The sequence below is a fragment of the Rhinoraja longicauda genome, chromosome 4 (assembly GCF_053455715.1).
Source record: "Rhinoraja longicauda isolate Sanriku21f chromosome 4, sRhiLon1.1, whole genome shotgun sequence".
NCBI classification, from domain to species: domain Eukaryota; kingdom Metazoa; phylum Chordata; class Chondrichthyes; order Rajiformes; family Arhynchobatidae; genus Rhinoraja; species Rhinoraja longicauda.
In genome coordinates, this window is record NC_135956.1 from 18,101,630 (window position 1) to 18,125,998 (window position 24,369).

General features: G+C 42.1%; 1 protein-coding gene across 1 annotated transcript in view; it reads right to left on the reverse strand.

The window, feature by feature from the left end:
• LOC144593079 (EMILIN-2-like) overlaps nt 1-24,369 on the reverse strand; it is a 63,496-nt gene that overhangs the window by 31,588 nt on the left and 7,539 nt on the right. The window contains exons 3-4 of the mRNA XM_078398513.1: nt 20,634-20,794; nt 8,795-10,708 (exon numbers count right to left, since the gene is read on the reverse strand). Of these exons, the coding sequence (XP_078254639.1) occupies nt 8,795-10,708; nt 20,634-20,794 (2,075 nt within the window). The remainder of the gene's footprint in view (nt 1-8,794; nt 10,709-20,633; nt 20,795-24,369) is intronic.

Consider the following 24,369-nt stretch of genomic DNA (forward strand, 5'->3'; position numbering starts at 1 on the left):
ACCTGCTATCAATTTGCTGCCAGATTTTGCACGGGCAGATTGTAAGGCTTCGTCATGTGTATTTTTGCTCGGTATTTTCAATTGAATGTAAAACATTTCCAAAGATGCAATTTCAAAATGTAACCTTTCAAAAAGAAACTTGACTTGAAAGGGTTAACACTAAGTCATCTCGGACTCATGTACCTCCTTCTGAAGCACACTGTTTGGTGATTTTACAAGGGCTGCCATATTTTCTCTTCAAGAGGTGAACTTGCACTCAGGATAAATTCTGTTTTCAAAAGAAACTACACCCTCAAAAGTTATCCAAGTTCAGGGAATGTCTTCCTAGAAAATTAATGATGATGCGTTAGTAAATGTACCATTTAAGGAATAGTTTTAATTGGAATTCTGAGGGCAAATAATAATAATTTCCTGTACATGACTTCACTTGTCATGACACACCATGACACACAGAAGGCTATGGAGGCCAAGTCAATGGATATTTTTTTAAAGCAAAGATAGATAGATTCTTGATTAGTATGGGTGTCAGGGGTTATGGGGACAAGGCAGGAGAATGGAGTTAGGACGGAGAGATAGATCAGCCATGGTTGAATGGCAGAGTAACTTGATGGGCCAAATGGCCTAATTCTGCTCCTATCACTTATGAACTGTTGAATATGATTATTTTACTGACTGACTATATTGCAGACCAACTATATCCAAATATAGTGATAAAAGACACAGCGATCATGATGTCACCCACTAATAAAGGTGTAACTTGACATGTTCTTGATCGACTAGACATAAAAAGCAATCGTGTTTCAGTACTTGAATGCAACAACCAAAATACCTTTCCACTAATGATAATTGAGAAAAGTGCAAGGAATTGACGTTGAGTAAAACAATGGGCAGGTTTTTTTTTTAACATGTCCAACTGTGGCAGAATGTTTGCAAGCAATTAATAATTTTAAAACGCCTTAGCAGCCTCAATAATGTAATCTCCTCAAAGAAAATTTACCATTTTTCTCATCCCTCTTGAAGGCAAAACCAGCAATGGATATTGGTATCATACAGCACGGAAACAGGCCCTTCAGCCCAAATTGTCCATGCCAACCAAGATGTCCCATCTAAGCTCATCCCACATTATCACTTTTCTCTCAGAGCTAATTAGTGAAATGTTCCTTGGACATTCCTCTGTGGAAACCATTGATGATGGCTGCAACACTCCACCCACCAAACTATGCTGTTTCCAGCTGGTCTTATTGAATTGTTTTCAAAGATGTGGATCCTGATTTGTATCTCCTTACTCACAGCTCTTGACTCCTTGAGTCCAGTTAGCCTGACATCGGTAGTGAGGAAGTTGCTCAAGTTGATTGTTAAAGATGTTATAGCAGCGCATTTGGAAAGCAGTGACAGGATCGGTCAAAGTCCACATGGATTTATGAAGAGGAAATCATGCTTGATTAAACTTCTGGAATTTTTTGAGGATATAACAAGTAGAATGGATAAGGGAGAGCCAGTGGACGTGGTGTATCTGGACTTTCAAAACGCCTTTGACAAGGTCCCACACAAGAGATTAATGTGCAAAATTAGAGCACATGGTATTGGGGGCAAGGTATTGGCATGGATAGAGAACTAGTTGGCAGACAGGAAGCAAAGAGTAGGAATTGACGGGTCCTTTTCAGAATGGCAGGCAGTGACTAGTGGGGTGCCACAAGGCTCAGTGCTGGGACCCAGTTATTTACAATTTTGTTAACGATTTGGCCAAGGGAATTAATTGTAACATCTCCAAGTTTGCAGATAACATAAAGCTGGGTGGCAGTGTGAGCTGTGAGGAGGATGCTATGTGGCTGCAGGGTGACTTGGATAGGTTGGGTGAGTGGGCAGATGCATGGCAGATGCAGTGTAATGCAGATAAATGTGTTTATCCACTTTGGTGGCAAGAACAGGAAGGCAGATTATTATCTGAATGGTATCAGATTAGGGAAAGGGGAGGTGCAACGAGACCTGGGTGTGCTTGTACATCAGTCACTGAAAGTAAGCATGCAGATACAGCAGGCAGTGAAGAAAGCTAATGGCAGGTTGGCCTTCATTGCGAGAGGATTTGAATTTAGGAGCAAGGAGGTCCTACTGCAGTTGTACAGGGCCCTGGGGAGACTACACCAGGAGTATTGTGTGCAGGTTTGGTCTCCTAATTTGAGGAAGGACATTATTGCTATTGAGGGAGCACAGTGCAGGTTCACCAGGTTAATTCCCGGGATGGTGAGACTGACATATGAGCAAAGAATGGGTCAGCTGGACTTGTGTTCACTGGAATTTAGAAGGATGAGAGGGGATCTTATAGAAACATATAAAATTCTTAAGGGGCTGGACAGGGTAGATGCAGGAAAAATGTTCCCAATGTTGGGGGAGTCCAGAACCAGGGGTCACAGTTTAAGAATAAGGGGTAGGCCATTTAGGACTGAGATGAGGAAAAACATTTTCACCCAGAGAGTTGTGAATCTGTGGAATTCTCTGCCACAGAAGGCAGGGGAGGCCAATTCACTGGATGTTTTCAAGAGAAAGTTAGATATAGCTCTTAGGGCTAACGGAATCAAGGGATATGGGGAGAAAGCAGGAACGGGATACTGATTTTGGATGATCAGCCATGATCATATTGAATGGCTGTGCTGTCTCAAAGGACCGAATGGCCTACTTCTGCACCTATTTTCTGTGTTTCGATGATATTCTGATGGTGTTTGACACAAAACATCAACTACTTCCCTTTACACAGATACTGCCTAATCTGCTGATTTTTCCCCCCAACATTTTATGTTATTATTTCATATCTTAGTTGTTCTTATAAACATTTTCACCACTTTCAAAGTTACCACTTGGCAATTAAGAATAACAGTCGGAAATCCATCCAATTTCAGCAAGATAAGTCTTGTTCAATTGATAGATGCTTGGGAGGATCGATCATTGAACAAAGTTTCAAGCAACTTAGAGAACAGATCTAAACCAGCAGAAACTGTGTATTGGATGGAAAGTTAACAAAGTTCAAAACAAAATTAAAACCCAGACAGATCCGATAGATCTTTGTGGCTGTGAAATTATTAAAAACATGTTTTCAAGGAGCTGAATATGACAAAGCAGACCTTGAAGCATATGTAAGCCATGCTTTCACTCGACAGAACCTAATGATCCAGAAGATTAAGATGCATGACATTCACAGTGGCTTGGTGGTATGGATTCGGAACTGGCTTACTGATAGATAGAGGGTGTGGTGGAAGGGCGTTATTCAGGCTGGATGTCTGCAAGCAGTAGTGATCCGCAGGGATCTGTGATGGGACATCTACTGTAAATGACTTAGATGTAAAACCTTCACTCAAAGAATACAAAATTATCAGCATAACCTGAACAAAAAAATCTCTGGAAGATGCAAGTGACAAACACATACATTATACATGTGTATGTGGAGCCTTGGCAAAGGTCTTTGCATCTTCTCTATCCAATGAGCCTATGTCAGTGGTAGGAACCCTATTGGAGAGGATTCTGCAGGGTAGGATTTATTCCCACTTGGAAATGAATGGGCTAATTAGGGACAGTCAGCATGGCTTTGTACACTCCAGGTCGTGTCTTACTAACTTGATCCGAGTTTTTTGAGGAGATGTCAAAGGTGATCGATGAGTGTTGTCTACCTGGATTTCAGTAGGGTATTTGATAAAGGTAGGATGTTCCAGAAGATTGATATGCATGGCATTCACAAAGACTTGGTTAAATAGATTCAGAACTGGCTTCTTCATAGAAGACAGAAGGTTGTGGTGGAAGAGTGTTATTCGGGCCGGATGTCTGTAACCAGTGGAGTTTAGTTTAGTTTAGAGATACAGCGTGGAAATAGGCCCTTTCGGCCCACCGGGTCCACGCCGCCCAGTGATCCCCGCACATTAACACTATCCTATACCCACTAGGGACAATTTTTACATTTGCCCAGCCAATTAACCTACAAACCTGTACGTCTTTGAAGTGTGGGAGGAAACCGAAGATCTCGGAGAAAACCCACGCAGGTCACGGGGAGAACGTACAAACTCCGTACAGACAGCACCCATAGTCAGGATCGAACCCAGGTCTCCGGCGCTGCATTCGCTGTAAGGCAGCAACTCTACCGCTGCGCCACCGTGCCGCCTTAAAAGTTCTGCAGGGATCCACGCTGGGACCTCTGCTGTTTGTGATACATGTTCAAATGACTTGGACATAAATGTTGATGGGTTGGTTAGTAAGTTTGCAGATAACCTCAGGATTGCTGGAGTTACGCACTGGGAGATTATACAGTGGGATGTAGAACAGCTATTTAAATGGGAGGAGAAATAGCAGCTAGAATTCAATCCGAGCAAGTGTTGCATTTTGTAAAGTCAAATGTAAAGGGAAAGTCTACAGTTAATGGCAAGACTTTTAAAAACATTAATGTACAGAGGGATCTTGGGGTCCAAGCGCATAGCTCCCTGAGAGTGGTGACACAGGTAGATAGATAATAAAGACATATGATATATTCTTCAGTCTGAAGAAGGGTCTCGACCCTAAATGTCACCCATTCCATCTCCCGCTGAGTTACTCCAGCATTTTGTGACTATCTGCAAGACATACAGGTATATGATATGCTTGCCTGGATTGGTTTTGGCATTGAGTACAAGAGTCAGGAAGTCATGATGCAGCTCTATACGACTTATGTACATTCACCCCTTTACAGGAAGGATGTGGAGGATTTGGAGTGGGTGCAGAAGAGATTTACCAGAATCACGCCTGGATTAGGGGGTATTAGCGAGAAGGAGATATAAAACTTGGATTGTTTGCGCTTCACGGCTGGAGGTTGAGAGGACCGATAGAAGTATATAAAATTATGAGAGGCATAGGTAGAATAACAGAAGAACCTTTTACCCGGAGTGGAAATGTCAAAGGTTAGAGGGCATAGCTTTAAGGTGAAACCAGCAAAGTTTAAAGGTGATGTACTGGGCAAGATTTGTTTTATGCACAGAGAGGATAGTAGTGCCAGGAACTCACCACCAGGGGTGGTGGTGGAGGCAGATATAATTGTTAGGATAGGCCTATGGATATGTAGGGAATGGAGGGATATGTTACGTACAGGCAGAGATTAGTCTAATGGCATCATACTTGGTACAGACTTTGTGGGCCGAGGGCATATTCCATTGCTGTACTTTTCCAGGATCTATAGACAGCATTATATACAGTATGACCAGGTGTCGCGGGTCTCTGTTATAATAGAAACATAGAAACATAGAAAATAGGTGCAGGAGGAGGCCATTTGCCCTTCGAGCCAGCACCGCCATTCATTGTGATCATGGCTGATCATCCACAATCAGTAACCCGTGCCTGCCTTCTCCCCATATCCCTTGATTCCGCTAGCCCCTAGAGCTGGAATGAGCATAACGTCACAGAGGAATGCCAGCACTGCCACTCTTAATTGCCAAAAAAAAGGTTTTTGAACTGAGGAAGCAGCTAAGATTCTGCCACATTATTCAACTATGCATCATATGAATTATGACTGGAAGCAGGGTACTCAGCCTCAAGTCTGTTCTGCATGTACAAAGATCAAGGCAGATCTAACCAAAACAAAAAACTCCCCACTGCAATCTATCAATGATAATTTTTCATCCTCTTGCTTGAATATATTTGAAGGTTTGTTTAGTTTAGTTTAGTATTACAATACAGAAACAGGACCTTCGGCCCACCGACTCCATAACGACCAGCAATCACCCAGTAATACTAACATTACCCTAAACACTCGGGATAATTTACAATTTTTACTGAAGCCAATTATCCCACAAACCTGCACGTCTTTAGAGTGTATGAGAGGAAACCGGAGCACCCGGAGAAAACCCACGCAGTCACGGGGAGAATGTACAAACTCCGTACAGACAGTCGCCCATGGTCCAGGATCGAACGCGGGTCTTTTCCGCTGCAAGGCAGCAACTCTACCGCTGCGCCACTGTGCCGCCTTTTGCTTCCACTGCCTTTTGAGAAAGGTGTGCAACTCTCAGAGCGAATTACATGCCAACTCTATTGTAAATGGTCAATCCATTAACTTTTTTTAAACAGTGACCCCCAAGCTCTGGGTTATCTTGCAAGAGGAAAGATCTCTCCACATCCATCCTGTCAAGGTCCTGCAGGACCTGATGCTTCAGTGCAATCAAATGCACATTCACCACATGGAACCTTCAAAAACCTTTCAGAAAAGGTGTTTCGTAGACATGGCCCAATTATAAAAGGTTGATCATGGATATCAGATGTAAAATAGGTTTTAAAGGGGAGAGGTTAGAGTGCTTCAAGTGATCGCCAAATCCAGACTGATGAATGAGGGGGAAGATGGATTCTCCCGTAAGAGGAAAGATCTATCCATCAAATTTAGCCTCCAGGCAGCTACCAGGCTTGAAAAGGTTATAGTCATTGGAAGCAATGAGGTCACGAAGGGGAATCATTAAGAAAAATAAAGTTAAATTTGAAAGCTTTGGAGGTCTGGCAAACAAAGTGCATGGGTAAGAATATTTATGGAATTTACAGCAAGTACATTCTGGCATCAGTGATTCTGGGTGGCTAACAAGAAAATTATTAGAGCACCCAACTCTGACATTGAACAGGCATGTTTGTACTAGGAGTTTCACCAGTTCTAAGGCTAAGACTGGTCTGTAGGGGATAATGTTACAGATAAGGAGTATCTGAAAGGGGAAGTGCATGGTGCCTGGATCCTATCTTGGAAGATTGTCCATTTCCACCTTGGCCAGGGTACAGGAACACCATCAGTTACAGAGCTTTCAGACCAGAAACATATTATTCTCCATTTCCTCTTGGCTGGCTTCCAAAGACAGGGCAGGATTCTGTTCTTTAAGTAAACATGCAAATATCCCAATCGTAGAAAATAAGAAAACAGGCATCGGAGACGAATGACTTTGACACTGGGAGAGCCAGCCAAAATGTACATCAGAACTCCAAAATAACAGGAAATCAAAACTGGATAATTATAGAATTAGGAATAGGTGACAAGGAAATAATATTTGTAAAAAACAAGTGCCAAAATGAAACAAAACAAGAGGCATTGAATGGCCATCAAATATCAATAGTCCTGTTTTAACTTCGGGTTGGAATTGGATGAGTGAAATTTCAGACAAGGATATGCCGAATCTTCCCCTTTGGAAACATTTAAATCTGCCACTGACTCCTATTCTGGATTTGGCTCAGACACTGAATTGGTTTCATGACAAAATTAAGAATTGGCGTGAATCTAGTTGTTCCATTGACAACACTGCGAAACACAGCTGCCGTTAGAGTGGTGTCAACTATTTATAAATGAATATAGAATGAAAACTATTGTCTGAGCTAGGGTTTCAGAAAAGTGATATAATATGTGAAACTCTTTCGCTTTAAATATAAAAGACTTTCGGCACAATAAGCATAGATTTTGGTCTTCCCAAGTCAGGCTGTGCCTGAAGAGAACATGTTGAGTTAATTAAACCCAGCATGATGCACGGGCATTTCTACATCTGTCACCAGAGGTGGTTATGTTGGGAACTAGCATAAATTAAGGATATCATGCAACATTATAGTATATTGCCCGAGGTTAAATGTTTCATAGAAACATTAAAAAATAGGTGCAGGAGCAAGCCATTCGGCCCTTAGAGCCAGCACCGCCATTCAATATGATCATGGCTGATCATCCAGAATCAGTATCCCATTCCTGCTTTCTCCCCATATCCCTTGATTCCATTAGCCCGAAGAGCTATATCCAACTCTCTCTTGAATCCAAAACTACTTTAATATCAAAATGTCAGATGGACTGACAATATTTTACTGATTGGATACTTTAGTTTAGAGATACAGTGTGAAAACAGCCCTTCGGCCCACCGAGTCCACATCAACCAGCAATCCCGCACATTAACACTATCCTACACACTATATCAATAGTCAATAGTCAATTTATTTGTCACATACACATAAATGTGCAGTGAAATGAAAAATTACCCGCAGTTCAACAATGACCAATAAAAATAAGCAATAAAAATATGCAATAACACACACAATCATAAACCAACACCAAACAAAAGAAACATCCATCACAATGAGTCTCCTCCAGTCACCTCCTCACTGTAATGGAAGGCCAGAATGTCTTTTTCTCTTCCCCTGCCGTCTTCTCCCGCGGTCAGGCTGTTGGAGTTAGGGACAATTTATAATTTTATAATTTATAATTTATAATAGACACTAGGGACAATTTATAATTTTACCGAAGCCAATTAACCTACAAACCTGCACATCTTTGGAGTGTGAGGGGAAACCGGAGCACCCGGAGAAAACCCACGCGGTCACAGGGAAAATATACAGACTCCATACAGACAGCACCCGTAGTCAGAATCGAACCCGTGTCTCTGGCACGGTAAGGCAACAACTCTACCGCTGTGCCAACGTGCCACCCGTTGGATACTTATAAGATGTGCATTTCATGTGCACATTATACAAGTCAAAACATAGACACAAAGTGCTGGAAAAACTCAGCAGGTCAGGCAGCATCTCTGGAGAAAGAGGAAGGGTGACATTTCGGGTCAGGTTCCTTCTTCAGACCCCGAAATGTCACCCTTCCCCTTTCTCCGGAGATGCTGCCCGTCCCGCGGAGTTACTCCAGCACTTTGTGTCTATCTTCGGTATAGACCAACACCTGCAGTTCCTTTCTACGCGTGTCAAAACATAACATGTTCTTCAACAGGAGACACAAGAGTCTGAATTCCAAGCAACCAAGGAAGAATCTAAATATGTCAAAGTTAATGAACCTTACCTGGTATGGGGTGAAGTGGACGGAAACCATTAACTTTGTGTGTCATTTTGGGCCTTTGAATTCGGAGTCGGCGAGTCGGTTTCTTCAGCGTGACTATATCCGTGGTGTGCCATTTCACGGTTTCGTTTATCTGATGGATACAGTTCCAAAGACTGCTGACATGTTTGTTCAGTCCATCTTTAATTCGCTGGAGGCTGCCAGAAATATTATCCAGCTTACTGCAAACGTTTTCAATGTGTGCGATCTTGCTGTCAATATGCGAGACTTCCTTCTGGATGCCCTGGGTACCGTGCTTACACTCGTTAATGTCTTTTGCCATCTGACCTGTGAGCCGCTCCAGTTGTTCCTTCATTCTGTTTAACTGGCTCTCATTCCTCTGCAGCTGGGTCTCCAAGTTCCTGTCATTTTCTTGCAGCTTGTAAATCTTATCCAGGAACTCCTGTTGCCTCTTCGTTAAAGAGGACTCGACGGTTAAGAGTGCCTCCGAGCTCTTGTTCAGACCTTCCCACTGAGTTTGTACGGTATCCTCAATGGTGTTCAAGATAAATTTCAATTTGTTGATTTCTCTGTGCGTCATTTCCAAGTCTGTATTATCTTGAACCTCCCTGAAACCTTCATGAACTGTGCTGTTCAGAGACGTAAAATAATGCAAGTTTTGCTCAGTTTTTAGGAACAACTTTTTATCGTTGTTCTTGCAGGTTTCTAAATCCTTCCTGATGTCTCTCATCTCCCTAGTATCAGATGTGCAGCCCCTCTGGCATACATTTTCCAACTCTTGAAGCCTGTTCTCAATAAGCTCCATGATATTATTGATCTGATCATTCCTGGAGTACAAATCTTTCTGGAGTACCAATTCTAGCTCGCTGTCTATCGCAGCAACGAGAGTCGTGTTGCCAATCAGCGCCAAATCATTGTCGTGTTTGGTCCGTAACAACTGGAGCTCTTTCTTCAGCAGTCCCTTAACACCATCAACTTCAGTGTCGATATGTCCTCTCAGACTGTACTCAATGTAAAAGCAGTGCTCCTCAGCGTTCCTCTCTGTTACATTTATTCGAGACTCAATTTCTTCCAGTCTCTCACTAAAAATGTTTTCCAGATTAAGGGTCGTAAAACGCTCCAGTTCATTGTCCAGTCTAGCGTTCAATGCCTGGTTTGCATCTGCTATTCTGTAGACCCTTATGTCCATGTTATTCAATCGGCGTTTTAAGGAAGCACAGCAGTTGTAGTGACCTGGCAATTCCTGCAGAACTTTTCTGATGTTATTGATCTCCTTTCTCAGTCCATCCTCTTTCTCATCAAGTCGTCTTTCCATGTTCTCGTACTGCAATTCATTTTCCTCGCACTGATGCTTGAGAGACATTAGCTTGTACTCACAGGAGTTCTTCAGGTCCGCAAACTTCACGTCCATGCCGAGCAGCATCTCTTCCCTCAGGGTTTTAAATTTGCCGTCAATGTAAGACTGGTAAAAGTCGCCATTGGCAAACGGAGAATGAGTAGCAATGGGTCCTTGGGCTACTTCCATCAGCTGCTTCAGTTGTCCATCGTGCCCGCTCACCATTCCGTGAAGTTCATCCAACATATCGCTCTTATTCTTCAACGTGTCCTTGACTTCTGTTAACCTGGACATCACCTCACCCATTCCCGACTGATAAACCGCGTCTCCATTCTCATGGATCGTCTCGAAGCCAACAGCACTGCCAGAGAGCCTCAGATTGTCCAACAAGGTTGCAAGTGTTTTGCTGGTATCTTCCTGGACAGTGTGCCTCAGTGTGTCCCCCAGGCCTGTTACCGAAGCCTGCATTTTTTCCAGAACCTGATTAAGACGTTGTACTTCATATTCCAACTGCTGGATTTTCAGGCTTTGCACATCAGTAGATGGCTCTTTATGAATCTGGCCCTCTGTCGTTTCTGGGTCTGAATAAAATATAGCCAGTTAGTATAATGACTATAAAAAAACACTTACATTCTTATCAACAGAGAACATCAGTTTAGTTTAGAGAAACAGTCGCGGAAACCGGCCTTTCAGCCCACCAAATCCATGCCGACCAGCGATTCCTGCACACTTACACTATCCTACACACACTGGGGACAATTTACAATGTTACCAAGCCAATTAGCCAACAAACCTGTATGTCTGTGGAGTATGGGAGGGAACCAGAACACCCAGCGAAAACCTAAGCAGATCACAGGGGGAACATGCAAACTCCATACAGGCAGCACCCTTAGATAGGATCGAACCCGGATCTTTGGTGGGTGTAAGGCAGCAACTCTACCGCTGCGCCACCATGTTGAAAAATACTATGAACTTTGAAATATTTAAAACCTAATCTGACTTGCATTTAGCACACAAATTAATAAAAAATTTAAACTGTTAAATATAAATAAAGTACTACAGTTACATCCCAGGGAATGATTTAGTGATGTTCTAAGCAAAAGTGAGGGAATCTGCAAATAGAATATTTTAACCTTCATCAATTTTTCTTTCACGCTCGTCCAAAAATGTTTCTGCCACTGGAGAAACAAGGAACTGCAGATGCCGGTGTACAAAAAAAGACACAAAGTGCTCGAGTAACTCAGGGGGTCAGGCAGCATGTCTGGAGAACATGGGTAGGTGACATTTCAGGTTGGGACGCTTTTCAGTTTGAAGGGTCCCGACCCAAAAAGTCACTTATAGAAGGATTCTGACTCAAAACATCACCTTCCCGTGTTCTTCAGAGATACTGCCCGTCCTGTCGAGTTACTTCAGCACTGTGTCATATTTCTGTCACGAGTAGCATGGTACTTAATGCCCAGCAATGGGCACAGGTTCCATAAACCCTTACTGAACAGTACTGATCTTCACAAGAGGTCATCAAAGTGGTTCGCCCACATTCTCTGGGGCAATTAGGGATGGGTAGAAAATACTTGCCTTGCCAGCAAAACCCAAGTTCATTACATTAATTACTCCTATATATCATCGTTTCGCTTAACACCTCTACTCGGTCCACCTAAATCTTCCTGATCTCCCAGTTGCTAAACAATTTAACTCCCCCTCCCATTCCCACACTGACCTTTCTGTCCTGGGCCTTATCAAAGTGAGGCCCAGCCCAAATTGGAGGAACAGCACCTCATATTTCACTTGGGCAGCTTACATCCCAGCGGTATGAATATCGAGTTCTCTAACTTCAAGTAACCCTTGCCTTCCCTATCTCCCCATCCCTCCCCCTTCCCAGCTCTGACTGTCCTAATTGCATTTTATCTCTCTTTGCTGTGTTGTTACCTTCTCCTAGCTAACAATGATCTATTCTACATTTTCCTTGATCTCCATCCCCATTGATGCTGCCTGCCCCGCTGAGTTACTCCAGCATTTTGTGTCTATCTTCATTACATTAATATATTTTATTTTAAATTTCTTGAGAAACTATCGGAAAGTCAGTCCCATGAAACGTTTCAGTTCTTAGGTTGAAAGTGTTTTTACAGTGCCTTTATCTGCAATGTCACTGGTGGAGTAGCTGAAGACCTGAACTAAAGATTCAAGGCATTCAAATACTTCCACCGTGGTTAGGACATTTAAAGCTAGGAAATTTGGAATTCGTTTTTAAATTTAAAAAAAGCTGGAACAACAACGATGATCATAAAACCAGTAAATACCTATTTGATCCAGTACTGTTCTTTCGGACATTACTAATGTCCATAAAGCCCATACCTAAGCCTGGTCTATAGATGACTTCTAAATTACAGTAAGCGGGTGAGTCTTAAATGGCCTCTCGAACATCCTCAGAAACCACTCATTCAAGAACCAGAGGGCACAACCTCAGAATTAAAGGACATACCTTTAGAAAGGAGATGAGAAGGAATTTCTCATCAAAATGTGATGAATCAGTGGAATTCATTGTCACGGATGGCTGTGGAGGCCAAGTCATTGGTTATTTTTACAAAGAAAATTGTGAGGTTCTTGATTAGCACGGGTGTCAGGGGTTATGGGGAGAAGGCAGGGGAAGATGGACCAGTCATGAATGAATGGTGGAGTAGACTTGATGGGCCGAATGGTCTAATTCTGCTCCCATGTCTTATGGGTCTTATTTGTACTTAAACCGTTGTTATCTACTGGTGAAAGTGCTCAAAACAATGATATCCAAGTTAACAGAGGGCAATATCTAAAGAACTTCAGGCCTAGCTTTAATGATTTGTAGTTAATGGAGATGTTGTAATTTTGTTTTGCAACACCATTTCTATTTATGGGCCCCAGATTCACTCCCTCCCCTTGCTATGCACTCATTAACCTCAACATGAATTCACTGCCACATTGGTTTTGGCTCAATACCACAAAGAAAGGATATCTGGAGGGTTAGCACATTGACTGATGACTACCATCTGACTCACTCCGTGTATAGTAGATGGAATCTCTGAATCACTTAGATGAGGACACCCAGGAAGGAGCTGGGAAAAAATATATTTAACACTGTTTACCACAAGGAATACACAAGCAGATCACAGGGTTATTATATCCATCTTCCAATATATCTCTGATAACTACTCTTTCAGATCTCGATGATACATCTGGCTTCAAAACTGCCCCTGGAAAAACATGTTCATCTCATGCCATGACTGTACTATGGCTGTAATTTAAAACAATTTCACTGACCCCCAGCTGTGCATCTTCTGGTTCTCATGGTTTCCTCATCCAAATCATTAACACACACTATGAATAACCACAGTCCAAGTACTGGTTCCTGTGACACTCAAGTACCCCGCTAGTCTCTCGTCGCACGGGAAAAACTAACTTGTTTATTCCTACTCTGTTTCTTGTCTGTCAACCAATTTTCAAACCGTGTCTGTGTGGAGTTTCTATATGCTCTCCCTGTGTTTCTATGTTCTCCCTGTGATGGCTTGGGTTTTCTCCGGGGGTTCCGTTTTCCCCCCACATTCCAAAGAGAGGCAGATTTGTAGACTAATTGGCTTTGGTAAAATTGTAAATTGTCCCTAGTGTGTAGGATAAAGTTAGTGTACGGGGTGATCACTGGTCGACACAGACTCGGTGGGCCAAAGAGCCCAGTTCCACGCTATATCTCTAAAGTCTATTACCTATTTATTACCCCAATACCACACACTTTAAGTTTACCCACTAACCTTCAAAATGGGACTGAAAGCCTTATCTATTTTACCAATTATATCTTCAAAAAACTCCAAAAAAGTAGCTTTATTAAATATGATTCTCCTTCCAGAAATCTAGGCTGACTTTGGCTAAATCCCATTGATATTTTTAGTGTCCTGCTTTCTCATCCCTTATAATGGTTTCTAATATTGTCCCCACTACTGATGTCAGACTCACGGATCTGCCATTTCTTTAGAGTACAGATACAGTGTGGAAACAGATCCTTCGGCCAATCGAGTCCACACCAGCCATCGATCACCCGTACACTAGTTCTACCACACGGTTACAGGGAGAATGTACAAACTCCAACCTCTACCATCAGCATCTCTAGTCAGGATCAAACCCAGGTCTCTGGCTTTGTGTGGCAGCAATTCTACCACAGCACCACCCTGCTTTCTCTCTCTCGCTCTCTCTCTCTCTCTCTCTCTCTCTCTCTCTCTCTCTCTCTCTCTCTCTCTCTCTCTCTCGCTCTTTTAAGTACTGGGATTTGATTTGCAAGCCCACCAAAATGCAGCAACTAACCCACATTTTTTAAAATTCTGCAAAACTATAACAATGCCTCCATTATTTCCATGGCTGCCTCCTCAATTCTCATGGATACAAATTATTCCACCGGGAATTAATTATTTTACAGTGCCTTAGTGTTATGTTCTTACTGATACTAATTTCTTTCAGGTCCTCATCTTCATAAGATTCAGGGTTGCCTGCCATTTCTGGACAGATACTGGTGGCCAAAGTATTTGTATAATTGCTCTGCCTGTTTTTCTGTTCCCCCATTGTAAATGTTCCTACCCCAACTATCAGAGAGAAACACCACATTAATACTTAGACACAAAGTGGGACAGGCAGCATCACTGGAGAGAAGGAATGGGTGACGTTTCAGGTCGAGACCCTTCTTTGGACTGAAAGTCATGGGATAGGGAAACAAGAGATATAGACGATGATGTAGAGTGATATAGAACAATGAATGAAAGATATGCAGAAAAGTAACGACGATAAAGGAAACAGGCCATTGTTAGCTGTTGGTTGGGTGAAAAGGAGAAACTGGTGCAACTTGGGTGGGGGAAGGATGGAGAGAGAGGGAATTACTTGAAGATGAGGGGTTACTTGAAGTTAGAGAAATCAATATTCACTGGGCTGTGAGCTGTCTAACCAAAATATGAGATGATGTTTCTCCAATTTGTGTTTAGCCTCACTCTGACAATGGAGGAGGCCTAGGACAGAAAGGTCAGTGTGGGAATGGGAAGGAGAATTAAAGTGTTTAGCAACCAGGAGATCAGCTAAGTTCAGGCAGATTGAGCAAAGGTGGTCAGCGAAACGATCGCCCAGTCTATGTTTGATCTCACCGATGCATAAGGTCTCTGGTGCTGTAAGACAGAAACTCTACCAATACGCCACTGTGCCGCCCAACCTAAACAGGCCTAAACCCAGTTCGACCTATCCTTAAATGGCCTGATCTATTAATCCACACTAAATATACACAATTCTCCAGCTGGTCTCAACAAGGATTTAAAGGCTTGCAATAAGACTTCCTTACTCCTGAAATCAAACTCTCTCATAATAAAAACCTACATAACACTGACACTCCCCATTGCTTGGTGGATCTACATAGAGTTATAGAGGGTGGAAAAAGGCCCTTTGGCTCAACTTGCCCACACTGACAAACACATCCCATCTACACTAGTCCCACCTGTCTGCGTTTGGCCCGTTTCCCTCAAAATGGCCCATGTACCTGTCTAAATGATTCTTAAATGTTGTGATAGTAGCTGCCTCAACTACCTCCTCCTGCAGATTGTTCCATACACCCACCACCCTTTGTGTAAAAATGTTACCCATTAGATTCCTATTAAATCTTTCCAGCCTCACCTCAAACATATGACCACTGGTACTCAATTTCCCTACTCTGGGCAAGAGACAGTGCAACAGCCCAATCTAATTCTCTCATGATTTTGTACACCTCTATCAGATCACCCCCTCATCTTCCTGCACTCGAAAGAATAGAGTCCTAGACTGCCTAACCTCTCCCTATAGTTCAGGGCCGCGAGTCATGGCAACATCATCGTAAACCTTCTCTGCACCTTTTCCAGCTTGAAAGCTACATGATGGCCTTCAGTGACTTGAGTACAAGCACTCTAGTTTGCTTTGAGAATTAACACTACCCAAGTCTCAAAAATAACCTGCTTTTCCGTAAGTAGATGACCTCACGTCTCTTTCCACATTATATTCCATTTTCCACAACCTCACCCACTTACTCAGCTTGTCCAGATGCCCAGGGCACAGAAACACTTGCCCGAATTGTCTGAATGTATCATTCATATTTTCCACAAAAATAAATAGAATGCAATTCAACAGGACCATTGAGATAACTCATAGTCGTGGAGTCATGGAGTGATACAGCGTGGAAACAGGTCCTTCTGCCCAGCTTTCCCACACCAGCCAACATGTCCCAGCTATACTAATCCCACCTGCCCTTGGTCCATATCCCTCCATACCTGTCCTACCAATGTACCTGCCTTTTTTTAATTTTATTTATTTTTTTTAATTTATTTTTTTATTTTTATTTTTTTAACGCTGCTATGGACAGGCTTTGCACTACTGTTCATTTTTTTTTTATTGTAATATATTCATCTTCATCTTTTTTTCATTGAAGTGACTATATTTTATATTGATTGTTGTTTGCTGTGCCTTTTTAATTTTAACTTAATTTAATGCACTTTATTCCTCGGGATTGTGGGAAACGGTATTTCGATTTTCTGTCTGTGTAATCTAACTGGAAATTGACAATAAAGTTGACTTTGACTTGACTAACTGTTTCTTAAACTTTGGGATAGTCCCAGCCTCAACTACCTCCTCTGGCAGCTTGTTCCATACACCCACCAAACCATTGTGTGAAAACGTTACCCCTCAGATTCCTATTAAATCTTTTCCCCTTCGCCTTAAACCTATGTCCTCTGGTCCTTGATTCACCTACTGCAGCCAAGAGACTGTGCATCTACCCGATCTATTCCTCTCATGATTTTGTACACTAGTACACTGATTTTATACACTAGATTTAATACAACTAGTATTTAAATATTCACAGCATTTCAAAGAAAGAAATATCGACTCACTGACTTTGAATTAAAATATTAGAATTTTGGTGGAATCTTGAATGTAGAAAAAATGATCAAAAATTCCTCTCAGTCAAAACAGATCAAATTTCTATAAACAAGATATTGCTAACCCTTTGAGTAGAATGTTTGATATTGGTACTTATTAGTCTAGTATTTCTCCACTTTAAAATAACTGCATTGCTTTGTGTATATCTTAGTAGTGGGAAAGACTAAAGGACTTAACCCTGAAAAAAATTCAGGAGCAATAGTCAGACCATTGATCCAACCAGGTTGTTTTTTCTGGTAACCACATCTCACAGAGAATCTAGATCCCTTGGAATCCTTGGTATAAGAAAAAACAGATCTACAGGGGATACCATCTCCTTTGCACCACATTCAGGTCTGGATCAACACAGACTAAGAGAACACCTCTGTCGGGATGCTATTCATTCAATGCCATAATACTGAATAAGCTCATCCCTAAACTCTGGGCCTTGTCCTGGGGGCCTTCATCTGCAACTGGTTTCGGGACCTCCTCACTGGCAGACCCCAGTTGTTAGAATTGGTCGTAAGATTTCCTCCACCCTGACCCTTAAGACTGGTGCTCCTGAAGATCGTGTGCTCAGTTCCCTATTCCCTTATTGCACTTTTCTTTTTGCATTACATCTTTCCACCATGCTGCGGTTTTGCACTCGCTGTTGTATTTATTGTTGTGTTTATCATTAATGTAATGTACACTGTCTCTCTGAGCTTCACGTCAACGAGGAATTTCATTACACTCCCGTGCATAGGACAATAAACTAATCAGAATCGGACTCTGGTCCCTGTAATGCTCAATTTCCTTCTGTTATAAAATCTGTCCACATCGGCCTTGAAAATAACTAGTGGCTCCACCTCCACAGGTCTGTGAGGGTAGGAACAATAAGACTCATGATGCGCTGAGAGAATACATTCTTCCAGTCTGTCTTAAATAGACAACAACCATTTCTGAAATTCAGTCTCCAGTTATCAGATTCCTCCTTGAGTGTAAATATCCTCTTAGCATCTTACTTGTGTTTCTTGAGTTTCTTGTGTTTCAATGCGATCTTGTGTTTCAATGCAATCTTGTGTTTCAATGCAATCTTGTGTTTCAATGCAATCTTGTGTTTCAATGCAATCTTGTGTTTCAATGCAATCTTGTGTTTCAATGCAATCTTGTGTTTCAATGCAATCTTGTGTTTCAATGCAATCTTGTGTTTCAATGCAATCTTGTGTTTCAATGCAATCTTGTGTTTCAATGCAATCTTGTGTTTCAATGCAATCTTGTGTTTCAATGCAATCTTGTGTTTCAATGCAATCTTGTGTTTCAATGCAATCTTGTGTTTCAATGCAATCTTGTGTTTCAATGCAATCTTGTGTTTCAATGCAATCTTGTGTTTCAATGCAATCTTGTGTTTCAATGCAATCTTGTGTTTCAATGCAATCTTGTGTTTCAATGCAATCTTATGTTTCAATGCAATCACCTTTCATTTTCTTGACGCTTGATGCTCCAAAGGGAAAAGACCCAACCTGCTCATCCTTTCTTTATAGCACATTCCTTATTCCCATGAATTAACCAAGCAAAGCTTTTCTGAACTTACTCCGAAGTTTGTATACCCCTTGCAAAACAAGGAGAATTAAACAACACAGAAGGTCCCTGCTGTAGCAAGCTTTTCATTTTTTTATAAAGAGCAAAATTCCTAATTATTTGCAATGATTGCAAGTCATGTGTTTTATTTACTATACAAACTATTGAATAACATGTCCAACCAAACAGAATTGGTGATGACTGCACAAACAAGTAGATTATATAAATCTACACAAATAAAACTCTGCAAAGATGAATTCATGTTTAATAGAACTGCATTAAAACAAAACTTCACGATCCACAAATGGGATGCCAGAAAATCCTTCACTACTGCAAACAGAAATACAATAATTTGCAAAATAAACATTCCCACAATTATCTTCAACTTACAGGTAGTTCTGCTATAGCATGTGTTTTCACAATATAAATTGGATATAATGCAAATGATAAATTAGGGAACATTAAGGTCATAAGGAAGAGTAGAATAAGATCATTCAGCCCATCAAGTCTACTCTGCTATTCAGTCATGGCTGAACTATATCTCCCTCCTAACCCCATTCTCCTGCCTTCTCCCTATAACCTCTGCCACCCGTACTAATCAATGCATTCTTTGCATTATGCAGGCCAAATTAGCTATAATGTAATTTTGATTGGGAACTACAGAACCGCTTAAAATTTATTTTGAAAGTTGACAAGCAAAAAATAGCTGTTCTGGATTTGAAGAAGATAGAGGTGGGGCAAAAACTGTTTCCATGTAAACTTCCCACAAAAATTATTCTCTTAAAAATGACTGCTACTTTCACTATGGGGAGCCACTGAAATTGACTAGCTATTGCTTCTACTGACACTTGTGGAACACTCTATTAAACAATGCAACGTATTACCTTTAACATTTTTAGCTTGCAGTAAAAACTTATTGCGACTGAAAAGATCTTTATTTTTGAAAATCTTATGGGAATTGTGGCTTTATTATTTCAAGTTCAATACTCTTTGGCCTCTAATTCCCATTGCCCCACTGACACAATCATCTTTTTCACATCATTGGGTTTCTTAGGAACACATCGAAATCACGTGATAACAGAACCACCTGTACCATTACAAAATTATGATCCAAACATCATAATGCTGCCAAAATCATCTGTGCATTTGGGCCAAATTGTTATAAAATAAATGAAAATCAGCAATAACCCTTTTTGGAGTTTGAAATCTTTTGTCATCTGTACACCTAAAAATAGCATTTTAATGAACTATAACTCAGAATCTTGCAAACATCAAGGCATTTTGCTAAGCCTTCAGGGAGACGTTTTCCTGGAACAAATCAAGTCTAAGACCAACTTGTAACATTTATATAAATATTCCAAACTGTTTAGAAAATTGTCAATTTTAACATCAAATTTTAATTGCTGGAAATTGTACCAGTAATTATCCTTTGTTACACGTTAACAACTATTTCTGCAAAAAAAAAAATGTACTATCGCCAAAATAAACAAAATCAAGGAAGAATAAATGTGGGATTTTTCTGAAAGCAAGCACATCTTGCCAACTTGAAAGGTCATGAAACCAACTGCTTTGGTATACAATAATGATTTAATACATTATAATGTTCTCAAACTTTGAGGAAGGGGTTAAAGTACAATTTCCAAAAAGACCATAAGACATAGGAGCAGAATTAGGCCATTCAGCCCATCAAATCTGATCTGCCATTCAATCATGGCTGGTCTATTTTCTCCTGTTACCCCATTCTACTGCGTTCTCACTATAACCTTTGGCGCCCTTACTAATCAAGAACCTATCAATCTCTGCTTTAAAAACGCACAATGACGGCCTCTACAGCCACCTGTGACAATTAATTTCACAGGTTCACCACCCTCCGGCTAAAGAAATTCATCCTCATCTGCATTCTAAATGTACGTCCTGTTATTCCATCTAGGATATATCATCTGGGATTTCACAAAGATATTCCTAATTTAGCATTATTTAATAAACAGGTAGAAATTGTGGTCTTACTAAGATTCCTCTTGCGGGTGTCAGAAGACGGCAGAGGAGAAGTGCGTGTGGAAAGACCATCCTTACAATCTTCACCCTTAAACCCAGGGCAACACCTCCACGCCAACTGAGTCACCGCCTTAAAAGCAACTTTATACGTGGGGCGAAAATGGGTCCGATATCTATTTGGGAAAATAGATTTTTTTTAAAGTTACATGAAACATCAACATACAGAAGTTAAAATTCATTGAAGACAAACACAAAATGCTGGAGTAACTCAGCGGGTCGGGCAGCATCTCTGGAGAAGAGGAATAGGTGACTTTTCAGGTCGAAACCCTTCTTCAGACTGTAAAATTAATTGTTGGTTACATGTGCCCTAATGCTGTAATGAAAAGCACTAACTAGGCTTTGCAGGATAGCACCCAGAATTATAACCTCTTATTCCTCATCTGAAAGCAAAATATTGTACGTACTAGAGATTTGAAAATTAAATGCAAGTGAAATTATGGAGACACCAGGAAATGCAGATGCTGGCATCTTGAGTAAAAACACACATCAGCGGGTCAAGCAGCATATGTGGAGGGAGTGGACACGCAATAGTTTCACGTCAGGTCCCGAAACATCACCTATCTTTGTCCTCCATAGATTCTGTAAAATTGTAAATTATCCCTCGTGAGTAGGATAATGTGGATGGATGGATCGACTGGGCTTATATTCACTGGAATTTAGAAAGATGAGAGGGGATCTTATAGACAATAGACAAAAGACAATAGGTGCAGGAGGCCATTCGGCCCTTCGAGCCAGCACCGCCATTCAATGTGATCATGGCTGATCATTCTCAATCAGTACCCCGTTCCTGCCTTCTCCCCATACCCCCTGACTCCACTATCCTTAAGAGCTCTATCCAGCTCTCTCTTGAATGCATTCAGAGAATTGGCCTCCACTGCCTTCCGAGGCAAAGAATTCCACAGATTCACAACTCTCTGACTGAAAAAGTTTTTCCTCATCTCAGTTCTAAATGACCTACCCCTTATTCTTAAACTGTGGCCCCTTGTTCTGGACTCTCCCAACATTGGGAACATGTTTCCTGCCTCTAACGTGTCCAACCCCTTAATAATCTTATACGTTTCGATAAGATCTCCTCTCATCCTTCTAAATTCCAGTATATACAAGCCTAGTCGCTCCAGTCTTTCAACATATGATAGTCCCGCCATTCTGGGAATTAACCTAGTAAACCTACGATGCACACCCTCAATAGCAAGAATATCCTTCCTCAAATTTGGAGACCAAAAGTGCACACAGTACTCCAGGTGCGGTCTCACTAGGGCCCTGGACAACTGCAGAAGGACCTCTTTGCTCCGATACTCAACTCCTCTTCAAGATTCAAGATATCTTTATTTGCCCACAGTCCAATAATAAAAGCAATAAAACTAGCAAATTACACAACCCCACCCAACGCACAAAAAAAGAAACATCCATCACAGTGAGTCTCCTCCAGTCCCCTCCTCACTGTGATGGAAGGCCAGAATGTCTTTTCCCTTCCTCTGCCGTCTTCTCCCGCGGTCAGGCTGGTGTCGTTGCCACGTTCCAGGCCGACCCAAGCCCCGCGATCCGGAGCAGTCGAACACGCTGTCGCTGCCGCTGTTGCTGCACGACATTGAAGCCCCCGCCGAGCAGAGAAAAATCCCGCGGCCTTTTTCAGGTCGCGCCGGACGGTGAAATGTCCGCGGCGGGCCGACCCAAGCCCCGCGATCCGGGGCGGGCGAACACGCTGCCGCTACCGGAGCTCCCGATGTCGGCATCCACGCGGCCCGAGCCTATGGCGAGTCGCAGCCGCTCCCGCAGCCTCCGAGGACGGCCGGCTCCGCTGATGGTGAGACCGTTCGGCTCCGCTGATGGTGAGTCCGGTCCGCGGGCTCTGCGAACCAGAGCTCTGGAGGCCGCCAGCTCCAGGAGTTGGGCCGATGGTAGGCCGCAGCAGGAACGGAGACCCGACCCAGAAAACAAAGGTCGGGTCTCCGTTCGGAAGGGACAAATTTACAATTTTACAGTTCCCCCCCTCCCCCCCACACACATAGTACACAACCACAAAAACACGACATCACAACTACAATTAAGACAAAAAAAAACAACAAAACACAGAGACAAACAGACCGCAGGTAAGCCACAGCTGCTAGGGCAGCGCCACCATTTTGATCTTGTTATGAAGGCCAACATTCCATTGGCTTTCTTCACTGCCTGCTGTGCCTGCATGCTTCCTTTCAGTGACTGATGCACTAGGACACCCAGATCTCGTTGTACGTCCCCGTTCCTAACTTGACACCATTCAGATAATACTCTGCCTTCCTATTCTTACCACCAAAGTGGATAACCTCACACTTATCCACATTAAACTGCATCTGCCATGCATCCGCCCACTCACACAACCTGTCCAAGTCACCCTGCAACCTCATAGTATCTTCCTCGCAGTTCACACTACCACCCAGCTTTGTATCATCTGCAAATTTGCTAATGGTACTTTTAATCCCTTCATCCAAGTCATTAATGTATATTGTAAATAGCTGCGGTCCCAGCACCGAGCCTTGCGGTACCCCACTAGTTACTGCCTGCCATTCTGAAATGGGCCCATCTATCCCCACTCTTTGCTTTCTGTCTGTCAACCAATTTTCTATCCATGTCAGTACCCTACCTCCAATACCATGTGCTCTAATTTTGCCCACTAATCTCATATGTGGAACCTTGTCAAAGGCTTTCTGAAAGTCAAGGTGCACCACATCCACCAGCTCTCCCCTGTCAATTTTCCTGGTTACATCCTCAAAGAATTCCAGAAGATTAGTCAAGCATGATTTCCCCTTCGTAAATCCATGCTGACTCGGAACAATCCTGTTACTGCTATCCAAATGCTCTGCAATTTCGTCTTTTATGATTGACTCCAGCATCTTCCCCACCACTGATGTCAGACTAACTGGTCTATAATTTCCCGTTTTCTCTCTCCCTCCTTTCTTAAAAAGTGGGACAACATTAGCTACCCTCCAATCCACAGGAACTGATCCTGAATCTATAGAACATTGGAAAATGATCACCAATGCGTCCATAATTTCTAGCGCCACCTCCTTAAGTACTCTGGGATGCAGACCATCAGGCCCTGGGGATTTATCAGCCTTCAGTCCCATCAGTCTACCCAACACCATTTCCTGCCTAATGTGGATTTCCTTCAGTTCCTCCGTCACCCTAGGATCTCTGGCCACTAGAACATCTGGGAGATTGTTTGTATCTTCCTCAGTGAAGACAGATCCAAAGTAACGGTTCAACTCGTCTGCCATTTCCTTGTTTCCCCATAATAAATTCCCCCGCTTCTGTCTTCAAGGGACCCACATTTGCCTTGACTATTTTTTTCCTCTTTACATATCTAAAAAAGCTTTTACTATCCTCCTTTCAAGATTCAAGATTCAAGCTATCTTGAATCTTGAATCTTTATATTATTGGCTAGTTTACCCTCATACCTCATCTTTTCTCCCCGTATTGCCTTCTTAGTCATCTTCTGTTGCTCTTTAAAAGAGTCCCAATCCTCTGGCTTCCCACTCTTCTTTGCTTTGTTGTACTTCTGCTCTTTTATTTTTATGCTGTCCTTGACTTCCCTTGTCAGGCACGGGTGTCTCTTACTCCCCTTGGAATCTTTCCTCCTCTTTGGGATAAATTATAGAAGCATATAAAATTCATCAGGGATTGGACAGGCTAGATGGATGAGGGGGGATCT